The 14,784-nt window shown below is 40.7% G+C and overlaps 1 protein-coding gene across 3 annotated transcripts; it reads left to right on the top strand.

Moving 5' to 3' along the window:
• The first annotated feature begins 511 nt into the window (after positions 1 to 511).
• On the top strand, positions 512 to 14,417 carry DCAF4 (DDB1 and CUL4 associated factor 4). 3 transcript variants are annotated; one of them, XM_036385166.2, is made up of 14 exons: positions 512 to 544; positions 838 to 954; positions 2,567 to 2,664; positions 4,259 to 4,416; positions 5,722 to 5,804; positions 6,407 to 6,509; positions 7,335 to 7,478; positions 8,174 to 8,223; positions 9,496 to 9,575; positions 11,174 to 11,269; positions 11,385 to 11,482; positions 12,177 to 12,353; positions 12,978 to 13,092; positions 14,011 to 14,417. In XM_036385166.2, the coding sequence occupies exons 2-14, from the start codon at positions 845 to 847 to the stop codon at positions 14,202 to 14,204; spliced, it is 1,506 nt and encodes a 501-aa protein (XP_036241059.1). In that variant the 5' UTR covers positions 512 to 544; positions 838 to 844; the 3' UTR covers positions 14,205 to 14,417. The 3 variants fall into 3 exon arrangements, with proteins under 3 accessions (XP_036241059.1, XP_036241060.1, XP_036241058.1); XM_036385167.1 differs by having other exon boundaries at positions 520 to 539; XM_036385165.2 differs by lacking the exon at positions 512 to 544 and having other exon boundaries at positions 590 to 954.
• Positions 14,418 to 14,784: the final 367 nt, after the last annotated feature.

Genomic DNA, 14,784 nt, shown 5'->3' with positions numbered 1-14,784 from the left:
CCGCCTCAACACTGCCCACCGGCAGAAGGCTCAAAATAAGAAAAAAACATTAAGCACCAAGGGGCCTCAGCCCAGAAAGTCACTTTCAAGACATTATCACTTCTGAATTCTTGATAAATTCAGCCTCTACCTGCCCACAGCCAAACGATGGCTTTGAGGGAGCCAGCAACATAAGAGGAGATACCCTTTCGGTGTCCCCTCAAAGCACGCCACCTCCCAGCAAACCCCAGGCTTCCTCTGCCCTACGTTGCTTCCCTACCGTGCTAAGCGACCCCATCCGCCCCGCGTTCGTCCCTACCGAGCTAAGAGCCCCTTCCAGCCCACACCCTCCATCCCTGAGCGCCGCACCCCGCGCCATCCGCCCGCCCTCAGCCCGGCCCCGCCCCCGCGCGGCGCACGCGCCGGCCAGCCCTCCTGCGGTTGGATGGGGGAGCTGTCCGTCAAGCGGCGGGTGCGGTTGAGCGCCAATGAGGGGCATCTCTGGGGCGTGGGCGGGGCGCTGGCGGCAGCGCGGACGCGGCGGGGCTGGCGTGGGCCCGGTGCGGTGAGGGACGGGCGGGCCGGCCGGCCCAGGGGGGCGGTGGGGGACACTCGGTCATCATTGACCTTCTGCCTCTGGGGTTTCGGCTTCAGCGCTGCGGGGTGAGCCGCGGAGCTGGTCCGGGACTAGTGGGGAAGTCGACAGGCGTAGGAGACCGTCTGTGCTGCGGGCTATCAGCCGGCCTGGTCGTTACAGGTTGAAACTGTTCGAAAAGAGGCCGCATTAAGAGACTTGTCTTGAGTGCTGAGCCGTTCCAGGCAAGTAGGGGTGAGATATGTGTGCATGTTTGCTTTAAGAGGAGAAATGCGGAGGAACTACCGTCGAGGCAAGGAGAGGCGTGGGTGGAACAGTCACAAGCGCAGCCACCAGCCCCACCGGCACAGAAGACCCGGTCACAACAACCGCGCCCAAAGGCAAGTACAGGCAGCTTGTGCTTAGATGGGCTAAACCGATAGGTCTTATGCCTAATTGAATGTGCAGAATGGTGACTGTCTAGACCCGAGAGGGTTGCCACCTGAAGATCTAGTAGCCAGTACTTCTGGTATATCTGTCATCCCTACTGGGAGTGGAATTGTGCTGATTTCTGGAAGTTTATTGTGTGTTCACAACTGTACACTGATTTTTTAAACTGAGATGCAGTTCCATGAGCCAGTCCTTTCAGCTATGCATTATCCATAAACCTTTCATCAATATGCAAAGATAGTTCAGGGAAGAAAAATATAATTACTTAATTCTACCTGCCTGTTTATTCTAAGCTTGAGTGTGGTGTAAAATCTGTCATTAAAGGATCTTTCTGAATGTTTGAAAGCATGGTAAGTAATGTGGTAATATCATATCTAACAGATGAGGGAAAGGAAACAAGGTCTCAGGAATTATCCCTGCCTTGAAAACTGATCCTTTCAGAAAACATGCTTTATATTTTATAACTTACAGTTGCCTATGTTTGAGCTGCTTTATGGTTGCTTTTCCATTCCCCTGTTCTTTCCGTTAGTGCCTCTTGCAGGACTAAAAGAGGCTAATGCTTTGCTTTAATATACTAAGCTTTTTTTTAAAGAAAAACCTGTTTTTAGGAAAAGAGACACACTTATGAGTTGCCACACTAGTTGTACTCGTGTAAGAAAATTTAGAAATGCAAATGGACACTGCTTCAGTGAGCAGAATTAAAAGAGTTTTCTTACAGAGCTTTAAAGTTAAGTGCTTGGGTGCGATCTGGGGTGGTTTTCCCCTGGTATACCTGTTGTGTCCTTTAACTGTTTTCGGAGTTGTATAATCAAACTGCAGTAGAGCTGGTATTAGAAATAGGTTCTTTGTCGTTTTCTTTTCAATAAATTATGGCTCTTGCAAAACAGCTTCACCTACTGCTTTTAAGATGACATGTAATAAGACCTGTCTTAAAAAGTGAGAATTTTGCAGGTGATTCAGAAAACATCCTAGTGGAAAATTGCTCATGAGTACTGAATATGCTCATGTATATTAGTTCAAAAAGAGGAAAGCTGCAGTTACCCCATGTAATGTTTATTAGAAAAGCAGAGGCTTTTCTTGGAATTTTCATTTAACTTTTGTTTATTTTGCATGTTTCTAAACCTCATCAGTGAAACTCTTGTTATGGAGAGAATGGCAAAACATTTCCGACCTGACATCAGTGTTTTACCTACACTGTCTCTCGTTTTGTGCTGTGAAGACTTGCATGCTTTCAGGAGTGGGCTGTTTGTTTAATGTACAATCGCCCAGTTAATCTTTTGCTAAAAATAGTTAGAGGCACTTGCAGAACCAACAGCAACCTCTAATGTATTAGCAAGTAATTCAAGGCTGTTGTCACTAATGTTCTTGAAAAATTTTTAAGCTGAATATTTTTCACTGTTTTATTTTCATAGTTTAATATATGGTGATATGCAGAATATGCTATCAGAGCACTGCATAGTGGTACTCCATTGATGTCAGTAACAATCTGTTTTCTAGTCTCTTTATGGGAAAGATGTGTGGGGCAATTGTGAGCCTATCTTGAAAGCAATGCTATTTTTTTAGTCTGGAACAAGAAGAGCCACAGACCCCTGTGAATGCAGGTCCCAGCAGCAATGAGGCTCCTTCTTCATCCAGGTCAACGCAGAACTCTGTAGCACCAGGTAAGAGATGGTGTTTGTAGGTCAGAAGTCAGTTCCTATATGCTGATTGTATGAAAAAAGTAGTAGTAGCTGCATTAATAATCTGGTGTGACAGAAACCATACAAACAGTAAAGTTTGTGGAGAAAAGTAACATCAAGTGATACAAAAAGATGTAGTAAGTAAGGATCTGGAGAACAGAGCCAAATCACTTTCAGGCCCACAAGTACTTCTCATTTTTGAAAACTTGCATGCTTAGTCAAGCTGATATAAACTGAAAAAATGCAATTCTTTTTCCTTCCAGAAGTGCTGCTTTAGGAAGAAAATGAACCACTAAGCAAGCAAATGAAATAAGAGAGTATATAAAAAATTACAGCTTGTGTTCAATTACTCAGTCTTTTGAAAGGCACAACAATCCACCACTTTGTGGGATGTCTCTTGTGTGGTGTGTCTCTTTATGCCTTCAGTGTAGTTTGTAGTCTGTAATAAATAGACTCTGGCTAAATACTTGTTCATTTACAGCAAATGATGAAGTAGCAGTGCTGTTGAGAAAGATGTCCTGTTTACATTCTGGTTTCCTGACTCATTAAACAATGCTAGCAAAAACTAAGCCAGTGTGAACTTACATTTCTGTACATCAGGAGAGTCCTGGAACAACACTTGAGTTTAAAAAGATGGTTTTTGTATATCACTGTTTTGTGTTGTGAACATGCTAGGAGATGTATCCTGCAAGACATTTATTCCTGTGTAGTTACTGTGTAACTACTAAATGTAGTGTGCTTTTATAAACTTTACTGATTCATTGACTAACTTCTTATTTTCACTGACCTGAAAAAGTCTTGGTCAGTTGTGGCTAAGCTGAAACCTAAAAGATGCAGATAAGGAGCTGAATGGTAAGCAGCTGCGAAAAGAGGATACTTAAAATGAAATTTCTGGTAGTAAATAAAGTTTTAAATAAAAACTCTTGAAATGAAATGTTAACAGTTGCCTCTGAATAAATTTCTTTGTCTCGAGACAATCTGTCAAAGTATTTTAAATGTCATAGTATTTTACTTGTCTGCCTCTGCATTCACACAGAGAGTGAAGCACTAAAATTGAGTGTTTCTCGTCCCAATTTATCTTTGGAAGGAGGCAAATGTACTCTTGATTTTATCTAAATCTCTCCTGTGTGCTGAAGAAAAAGTGTCTTGTTCTGGGAAGTGAATCACTTTATTTGAGTTTATTTGATACCTCATTGTCTTTTTTTTTTTTGCTGTCTTTCCAAGTCTTTTAACTAAGAATGTCCCCTCATGATTTATTTATGAAGAAAGACCATTTTTGTTCTGCAACAAAACCTTTCTTTTGTGCTGAATTTCCTCTTGGTCAGTGGTGACGTTCCTTCTGTAGCTGTGTAAGAGCAGTGCATTTGAACACTACAAATAACCTCGTTTTTTCTCCTGTAATTTGCTCGTCTATTCCCACTCTGTGTATCATGCTTGGGACGTGCTGGGAGCTAGAGCTTTGGGTCTCACAACTCTCACATTCACATGAAGACATGGAATATCAAAGAGCAATAAACAAACTTAGTTATCCATCTGATTTTGCCACTTTTTCTCCCCCATGTCTCCCTCACTGAAGAACTGCCAGGATTTTATTATGACCCAGAAAAGAACCGCTATTTTCGCCTACTGCCTGGACATAATAATCACAATCCACTCACCAAGGACAGCATTCAGCACAAGGCAATGGAGTGCAAAAGACTGAGACTCTTAGAAGAGGAAGAAAAACAGCATCAGGTATGTTTTGAAAAAGATTGCAATTAGGCTTTATTGTACTCTGGCTCAGGACAGATTATAAATGAAGTCTTTAAGTTCAGACAATTCAAATTCTTTTTCTGTCAAGAATGAAGTCCTTGAAGCCTTTTGTATGGCTCTTCCACATAGGAATGAAGTCAAGTCATTACAAACAAAAAAATCTATAAAGACAAAGGAACTGTGCTTGGAATTGCAGTTGTCCAACAGTTACACTTGAGTCAGGATATTGGATGCCAGGTTTCAAGTTCCTGCCTTGAATTGGCAAAGCAGGGTCTTGATTTAAAGTTTTTTGCATTTTTAATAAATTTATTTATCATATTCCTGGACCTTGAAGAAACAATACTAATCATAGTTGGTGGAAAGCTTTTTCTTGAAGAACTTTTTTGGACAGTTAAAATCAAGGCAGATCTTCTGTTTATGTCTGGAAAGCCTGTGTGCTTTTCTATATAAAGTGTTACAGTGAAATTAATGCTGATGCTGCATGTTTGTAATGTGGGTAAAATATCTAACAAGGATGCTTTTTCATTACCTGAAAAACATGTCTTATAACTTTACAAATAACAGCTCAGCTTATATGCTATCTTTTGGAAGAAGTGAACAGTGTTCTTTTTCTTAAGCAATGAAGTTCTCCAACTAGGTCTTCAGTGTAAAGAACATTTTGACTCTCAAACACTTGCTTTGTCTGACCATTAGCAAAAAGATTTCTTACTCTGCAATTCTGCTAAATACTCTATCCCTTGGTCTCCTCAGAAGGTGTTTGCATTAAATTCTAAAAGGTTTGTAAATCATGGAATGGAATCACAGAATGACTTGGGTTGGAAGGACCTTAAAGATCATCTAGTGCCAGTGGGGGGAATGGAAATGGAATGGAAAAGCAGTTTAGTACAACAGTAAGACTGCATTTTTAATATCAGTCTCATTGTGATAAAAGATTTTGCCGTATAAGAAGAATTTGAGGTGTTGTCATGAAACCAGAAGGTGATTTTACACCTCCAGGTGGTACTGCTGATTATGTAGAGTGAAGACAGTGGCTGTTGGGGTTTCACATTTTTTCTCCAGGTTCTGTATTTACAGAAGCACTCCACATCTCACAGGAGTATATTCTTGTCTACTTAGCGTAGTAGATCAGGGAGATGGTGCTGGAATGTGTTTTATATGTTCTGAAATTAATGTGTGTAGGCTAGAAGAAAAAGTTCCTTAAACATCCCAAACATCAAAGACCCACAACCGTATTTGAATCTTAAACAAATAAATAACTGAGTACAGTTCCATGTTACTCTCTTCCAGAAAACAACGAGGGCTGGACTGAACTCATCTGTGCTGTTACAGAAAAGGCAGCTGGGTTCGCTCAGCCCCACAAGTTATTGCAGGTACAGTGATTTGATTTGTCTTCTGTTTGCAGTGCCAAGTTCTGCTGTTAGTGCAACTGTTTCCGTCAGGTTTTCTTGCATTTCTTACTGTTTCATTGGGATGAGGAGGAATTTAGTACTTAAAGTCAGGAAAAAGGTTATATTCTGTAATAATCAGATTACTAAAATGATGAGAATTCAAATGAGGAATTTGACTTCAAAAGAAGTTCATTTTATGTATGTACATTGGATATGCTGTTTTGTCACATTGTACTTTATGAGTATAGCACAGCTTTTTTAGGATAAGTCCTTTCAACAGCCATGACCATTCCCTTGCCCCCCATCAGAACAGCAGAAGGCAAGTTAAGTTAGTGACTTGCTGTTCTAAACTAAAGATGTGCTGGGGTTCAAAATAGTGGGATGAAATTCCATGCATGTGGAAGATGCACGTGTTCATAGGTTATACACGTTAAATTTCAGCATGCTAGTTATTCAGGCATTTTCTCTTCAGTGATTGAGAAGCATTCTATATCCTGGCCAGAATTCTTTTCATATGCATTAAATTTAGGCTTACCTGAATTCTTCTCTCTTCAACCCCCTCACCCTCCTACCTGCTTTTGCAGGCTAGTCCATGAACTAAAAGTGAACTGCATGCAGAGGAGGAAGATAGAAATTCACAGTCCAGATTCCTCAGTTGCTGGAACCAACAATTTTAAAATCATTGTGGTATGTATGAGAAATGATGGGTCTTTAAGATAAATAGAGCCTGTCTTCAGTGAAAATTCAGGCTCTTGTGATCAAATCACACAGGTTTTAAAGATATGTTATTCCATAAAGATATGTAGCTTTTAAAGATATGTTATTCCTTCTCTGTCAGTTCTTAAAATCTATGCTCAGTAACTTTAACAGGTAGGGAGAGGCTGTTCCTTTCCTACAAAGGAAAATTATAAAAAAGGTTGGATATGAAAGCATTTTTTGTTGGTTGTTTTTTGTTTTTTTTAATCTGATCAACATGTTATTTTGGAAGTAAGTAGGAGTTGAGTGGATCATTATTGTGGGGCTGGGAGGAGGAGTGGAGAGGATCAAGAGGAAGAAGAAAAAAATGAAAGAGGAGAATTTTGGGAGTGGCAAGGCCTGTGATTCTCTGAACCACAAACATCAGTAGGTAAACATCAGTAATCACTTTACATTTCATGATCTTTCATAGACTATATAGGAAGCTCTCCAGGACCAGCTCCTGGCCTTGTAAACAAAGCACTGCATAGATAGCTGAAGCCAGAAGGGACTCAGAAACAGTGTAAGTGTATAGAATTATTAACATTGGAAAGATCATTTATTGTAAGCCAAGGACTGAATCCTTTTCTTATCCCCATTTTTTCTCTGCATGCATTTAAAAGGAGTTGGCCATTGATTTTAGAGGTGGATGGAAAGCAGATGGTGTTAAAGGGATCAGAATTAATGTGTTGTTTCATTTTAGACTTAATGCAACTCCTCAGGCTGTTTTTCCTGTAAGTTTCCAGTGAGTGTGACTGGTAAGCTTTTATTTTACAGGCAGATGTTGCTTGTGAACGAATATTCACTGTGAACGATGTAGAGCATGGAGGATGTAAATATGGTATCATCAATCTCAGCGGTTTGGGGAAGGAGTCTCTCACTGTGGAGATGTATGACAACCTCTACTTCACAAACCGCAAAGTACTGCTTTCTGTTCCTCCTTCCTCTGGTGGTTGCTTTCTCAGAACACTGTTCTTGGGAGGCTCAGGTGGAAGTGCCATGAGGGTTGGGGAAGGGCCTAGGAGAAGAGAAGGGAAGAATCTAGAGATGTGAAACTTGGGTAAATACAGAACCACAGTAAACCTGAAAGCGCTCAGTACCAGTAATAGTTGTCAGCAATGTTACACTACAACTGGAATGGAGGACTACATAGAAGTACCAGCTTCCAAGGATAGTGATTACTTTAGACTTCAACTGTAGCTAGCAAAACTGAAGTTTGGCTATCAAAACTACCAAGATTTGCATGCTTCTTTCCTAAAAATAATTTTGGGAAACTGTGTTTATCCTTAAAGTTTTCCCTTAAACTGTGTTTATCCTCCTTTAAATATGAGGCATATTTAAAACAGGTTTTCATGATCTCTTCATGTTCGGGTTCTTTCAGGGATGGTCTCTTGAATAAGATGTACTTGGTGCCTTAGTCTGCGTTTGGTCAGACTTCTTAATGCTGTTCTGTTGTGATGAGTATGAAGCTGAAATGCTTGTGCCCCATTACTGAGTTATTTAGTGGGCTGAGGAGTTGTACCCAGTGCCTAATTTTATGTCATTTTTGCATGGAAATAATCTTTCCTTAATTGAATTACAGATCACAAAAATAGTATGTCTTCTTCTCTCTGAAGGTGAACTCTGTGTGCTGGGCATCACTGACTCATCCAGATTCTCATGTTTTATATCCTTTAAAAAAAAATCAGAATTGTCATTCAGGTTTTACAAGTCTGCATCATGCTTCACAGGAAAATTAATTTAAGGAATACCTCTTCTGTAGTTCCCCCAGAAGATAAGTTTTCTGGAAAACAGCAGAAGTAAAGAAAATCGAACTCCAACACTGGAATTCGATTGGAATTTCTGAGGAATGTATGGTTCTGTTACAGATAAATGTAGAATTGTTCCCATGTTAATGGTAAATGAAAGACCATGTTTTCTGCCATGGAGAATTCCCACTTCATTAACAGTGTATATAAATGCCATATCCAAAATGATCTGATGTTTGGAAATTGGCTGAGGCAAAAGAACAGGAGCAGAGGGTAAAGGCAACAACCTTTTTCTGAAGTGAACCTTTTTGAAAGTGGGATGGTTCATTTGTGTTTTAAACCATCCCTGTATTGGTAGGGGTGAGAGGAGAATGGGAGCAATTCAGTAGCATCACCTGCAACTTTCAGAGCATGTTCTGCAGGTCTGACTTGAAAAGTCAGATAGATACAGTAGAGGAAGCAGTAATGAACAGTGCAGAGCCCAGAAGAGTAGGGGAAAAAAACTGAATTCTGACATAGGAGATGGCAGACAACAGGTTATAAAGTGCCAAAAGAAATTACACTGAAAAGTATGGAATGGGCTGTGTGAAAAGCCAGGCAACTCCAGACCAGCTCATCAGGGGCAGGAGCTCACCAGGGGTGCACACAGCTGGGGATGTGTTCAGGATCACTTGGTTTGGTGGGTTTGTGTTTTCCTCTAGTTGAGTTACAGATTAACCCAACTGAACTTGAAATGCAGCTTTCAAATTCTATTTGTACCTGGTCTAGTCTTCATAAAATATTTAAGTGTAATCTGAAGTGAATTTTCCTTGCCTTCCATTTTTCCAATTTACCTCCATAAAAAATAGATCTATATTAATGCAGTGCCATCAACATGAAAAAGTGAGAATGATCTATATAGGCCATGCTTATTTTTTATTTTTCCTATCACTAGTAAGACACAACAGTATTGTCTTATCTTTCTGGTAGTGAAAATACACAAGCAAGAATTTGAGTTCTTTCTAGCTCATTCCTATGAAAGAAGTGCAGTGTCACAGCTTAGTTGTAAACTGTAAAGCACATCAAAGGTCTCGAGGAAAAGTGTTGTGAGCTGTAGCTGTATCAGGGCATCTTGCTTTTACCATTTATAAATATTAGGCAGCCTGTTCTATTCTACAGAGAAATCAGTTTTCCTTAACTCACTTCAGCAAGCTGTGTCTCATGGGAATTGCAGAAACACCAGGCTGTGCCAGTCTGCTTCCAGCATCATTGTTCAGCAGCACTAACCCAGGTAGGGTGTTTCTGTTGGATTTTTGTCTCCAAGTTTTGGTAGCGATTATATGAAAAGAGCACAAATGAAAGGTTATTTTAGCATTCTTTTTCAGTAGTTGGTGAGACTGTTGTATTCCTGTAAGACTAAAACAGCTTAAAAAGTGAAATGATGATGAAAGAATTTGAGACTTAATTAACAAGCAGTATTCAGAGTCCTAGTTTATTTTTAGCTGCTGCAGTACTTGACTTTGGCAGGAGAACAACTCACTTGTAAAGTGAACACTTGAGATTTTTCATGAGAAGCTTGGCCTGTAATTAATATGCAGAGACTGCACACAGCAAATACTCACATTTCCTTATAGAATGTCCAGAGTCACTGCAGAATCCCTTCTCATAGCAGCTGCTCAGGAATGCTCAGTGCATAAATCAGAGGTGTAAAAGCTGGTAAATATCTCGACCCAGAGCTCCTTGTACAAGCTCCAGCTCCAGTTGTATGGAAACTTGACTGACTGGGAGAGTACCACGTCCTAAGTCTGGCTGTAGCTGATCTATTCTGTTGAATGCTCTTGGGGTCAGGACTTAATTAATTGGACCTTCTTGATAGATGTTAAAACCATGCTTCTTCAAGTCACAGAGTGCAGTGCTCTAATCTGCCTTCCATTCAAACATGATCAGTTAAATTTATACAGAGGAAATCTGTGATAGATAAGAGTAATGGACTAATTTTAAAAATTTAATGTCTTACTATATATGCAGCCATTAAAAAAATTGCATAGAGTCAGCATGAACTTGAATGAAGAGTCATGGAGGGTGGATGGCTACTAGGCCAGCACACCCAGTTGCTCTGTGAAAGATTTTAAGCCCTTCACCATAATTAGCTGCTGTAAGTTCCACCAAAGTCTTCTTGTCTAGTATATCCTATTGACTGTTCAGGTATTTCCAGATTTGATTTCCTTCTCTCTCCTAAAGAGGTGGTTTGTGGGAGCCTTGCTGAGTAGATGCCAGGAGAAAAGTAGAACTTAGCCTGTCTAAAACTATGTTATCCATCCATTCTTGTCCATGTCACCTGTGCTACATGACAGATGTATGTATGATGTGCCATGAAGTGAAAACTAAGGATGTAGTCTGCTAATTGGCATAAATTCTGTGCAGGGGCTGTATGAGTAAGAGTCAAATCTAGGGGTTTATTACTTAATCATTTATTTTAAAATAAGCAGGCATAGTACAGGTTAGGCTTTGGCTAATCTATAGTTTATAAAGTAAATGTTTTGTATTTCTAGCCCACTCATCTTTTAAAAATGGCTTACTCAGTGCTATAAGGCGAGTGTTACTTTTCTCTTTCCTGCCATGGTGAGCCCTCTGACTACTGAATAAATTTCACAGTCTCTCAATATCATCTATTAACACAGACTGTAGGAGTCCCACTTACATAGACTGTAGGAGTCCCAAAGTCATGAACTTTGATTTCTGTTTCCTGTCTCTTGAGTACCAAAAGGACGCTAATTGGGTAACACTTCCTCTGCTTCAGAGTGAAATGTGGCAATCTAAGAACCTTTCTGAGTTACCATCCTGTCCTAACATTTCATGAACACTTCATGTGTTGCTCCTGTGTTCTAGGAGATCGACCTGGAATGCTGTGCAGTTTCAAGATATCCACTGCCTGGTCCTGCGCTTGGTGCCTGAATCCCCAAGCAGACAACTGCTTTAGCACAGGTGATCTATCTGCAAGGCTAGCAACCCCCTCTGTCTCAGTGGGAAAGACTTCTTCCATTCATCTCCCAGCTGCTACACAAATTACAGCTAAACTAATATCATCTGTCTTCCTTAGGCCTGACACGACGAGTTCTTGTGACCAATGTAGTGACAGGGCATCGTCAGACATTTGGAACCAGTAGTGATGTTCTGGCACAGCAGTTTGCCACACAGGTAGGGAGAACCAGACACCATTTTTTCAAAGCACTTCCTCACTGGTGGGCTCTTTATTCTGTTTGGGGCAGGATTCCTCATGCTGTACATAAGGTTGTGATGAAAGCTGCTGTTAGGTGGCTGTTCCACAGCAGAGCTGATGGGGTCTGATGCTCACACACAATTGAATAGCAACAAAAATATTATCTGATTTCAAACTGGCAACAGGGGCAATTTTTGTTAAGATTACAGAGGTTAAAAGACAAGGAAGTACAAAGAGCACAGTAATAACATGTAAAATTGTTTTGATTTTGGTCAATAACCTCATTCTAGTAACACTCGCTGTATTGCCTTCATCAAGAAGGAGAAAGTCGCTATAAAATATTAATGGACTTGTTCACAAAAAATTAGGATCATAAAAGATGAGGAATATGAGAATTCCAGTTTCTGTTTTGCTGTTATGTTAGATTGAGTTCCTGCTTACCTAGGGAAACTTTTACAGCTAAAGTAAATAGCTGAGGTTTGAATGGAGCTTAATGAATTTGCTGAAAAATGCTGCAGTGTGTAATTAAAATTCTGCTTCTTAATTCATCTGTTAAAATAATTTGACAACTAGACTGTAGAGCTCAAAAGCATGACAGAGGCTCTGTCTGTGTAACTTGTAAGACCCTTGCAGATGTTACACAGTATGCTCCTTTCTCTGGGATTCTCCCAGACCCCAGTGCTGTACAATGGCTGCCGTTCGGGTGAGATTTTCAGCATTGACGTGCGCCAACGTAATCGCAAGGGGCAGAGCTGGAAAGCAATTCGTCTCTTCCATGGCTCAGCAGTTACATCTGTTCACCTTATGGAGGCTGAACATTATCTGATGGCAGCAGATATGTCTGGAAAGGTATGCTTTTGTTGTGTTTAGGATATTCTGTTCCTTTCAGTATCTGGGAATTTACAGGTACTTATCCCACTCCCAAGGACAGATGTCTGCTCTTAGTATGTAGTATGGAACTGGGTGGTAGTTCCATTTATGGGTCTTCTTCCAGAGCCCGTTATTTGTCACAGAATGGTTTGGGTTGGATGGAAGCTTAAAGATCATCTGGTTCCAGCCCCCTGTCATAGGCAGTGACACCTTCCGTTAGACCTTCATCCAACCTGGCCTTGAACACTTCCAGGGATGGGGCATCCACAACTTCTCTGGGCAACTTGTTTTAGTCACTCACCACCTTCACATTAAAGAGCTTCCTAATATTTAATCTGAACAGACCCTTCTCAGTTAAAGCCATTCCCCCTTGTCCTATCACTACATACCCTTATAAGTTGACCCTCTCTGGCTCTCTTGTAGCCTCCTTCAGGAGGAGGCTGCTTTTGTAGGCTGAATTCTCTCAGCCTGTCTCCACAGGAGAGGTCCTCTAGCCCTCCAGTCATCTTCATGGCCCTCCTCTGGGCATGCTCCAACACATCCAACCTTTGGGTGCTCTCTGCTTTAATATATCCTCTCTCAAACAATTTCTTCAACTTGCAGATAAAACTGTGGGACCTGAGAACAGCAAAGTGTGTGAAACAGTACAAAGGTCACCACAATGAATATGCTCTTCTCCCTTTGCATGTAAATGAGGAAGAAGGACTTCTTACAGCAGGTAGGTTGACTTTTTCCCCCCTCTATTTGTATAGTGTATGGTAGTGATTTTCTTAAGCCTGAGGGGTGTTTCTTAGGTACAGCTGTTAGAAGCTGTAAAGCTGTTAATTCTTTAAAATCAGAAAAAAAATAGCCTTAAACATACTGTAATAGACTATAAAAATTATGTTATGGATGCATACCTACTGTAATCAATCCTGTGAGGTGCTCAACAGCTTAATCTGCTGTGTATTGCAAAAGTCCTATTATCCTTTCCACAATATGTCTCAAAAGTAGAGCAGAAAACACTTGATTTCAAAATTCAAGGAAACAATATGTAAACAGGAGACTTGGTGATAACTTTATATAGAGACTGCATATCTTTAGTTGGTGCTTAAGTGGAGAATGTGGTGATGAACTGAAGCATTGGCATGTGAGCCTGACTCCTTGTAAACTGTTTATACCACTCAGATTCATTTTGAATACTCCCAGTTACACTCAGATTTTTGTCTCATTATATTTTGGGTGGGGGCAGAAAAAGTAGCAATAGATGAAAAAAAACCTTTATAGTGTAGCCAAGCTTCATAAAGTCACTGTAAAGACAGTGACCTCCTTTCCTTGGATATACCAGTCAGTGGTGGAATAATAAGAATTTTTAATGTGACTGAATTTTTCTCCCTTTTTTTGGCTTAGGAGCTTGATAAAGGGAAAAACTGATTTACTGTACCTTTAATTACCTAATAGGAAATGTACATTTTTCCCACTCCTGTAGTATTCAGTGTAAATTTTTTGTTTTGTAAAGTATGGATAAGCACTTTGCCTCATGTGGGCATAAAAATATTCAGAGTGTTTTCTCCATAGACCTTCTGCTTCTGTGGTGATAATCTTGCAGAACTGTGTAAAGTCTTTTGTGTAATGTTGGATTTTGCTTTCGTCCCAGTTGGTCAGGATTGCTACACCCGAATCTGGAGTCTCCAAGATACTCATCTGCTTAGAACCATCCCTTCTCCCCACCCATCATCCAAAGATGCCATTCCTAGTGTGGTGTTTTCTTCAAGACTTGGGGGTAGCCGAGGAGTTCCTGGCTTACTCATGGCTGTCAAACAGGATCTCTACCACTTCTCCTATAACTGACATGTTCTCCTCAGACCTGGTCTACAAAGCTGCCAATCTATATGTGACTTCAGAATCTTTACACCAGTCACCAAGCTGTTGAGTCATTATATGCTGCTGTTGCATCTGCTTTGCTCATCTAATTGTGAACATCCTTCAGGAGTTCAGCAAATCTTGCTGTATACATACATCTCAGACCTCTTGTAAATAAAAGCTAAACACTGATTAACTGTAGGCAAGATTCAGTCTCTCTGAAATCTAGCTGTAAGCCTGCCAAGCAGGTAACTTTAAGAGCCTCTGTTGTGCTAGCTAAATGTGCTGTTTGGTCACCTAACCTTTAGCTGTGGTCACATCTGCCTCAAGAAGCAGGCTGGCCCAGCAGAGTGAAGCAGCTGGTGTTGAGAAGCTGAACACTGTAAGTGTTCTGGGGCAGTTTGGAGTAGCTTTGGTTGGGGTTCCTGCAACTGCCACTGCTCTACTTTGGAAGCAGTTGGTTGGAAGTAACCATGCTCCATGGCTGGAAACAGTTCAAGGAACAGCTGTTTTCCTGACCCCTGCTGTCAATCCTTTTTGCTGGGTCATACTAAACTTTGTGCCTTTC

The sequence above is a fragment of the Molothrus ater genome, chromosome 6, assembly GCF_012460135.2.
Source record: "Molothrus ater isolate BHLD 08-10-18 breed brown headed cowbird chromosome 6, BPBGC_Mater_1.1, whole genome shotgun sequence".
Lineage (NCBI taxonomy): Eukaryota > Metazoa > Chordata > Aves > Passeriformes > Icteridae > Molothrus > Molothrus ater.
Note: the sequence above shows the minus strand (reverse complement) of the source record. Positions and strands in the feature narration are given on the sequence as shown.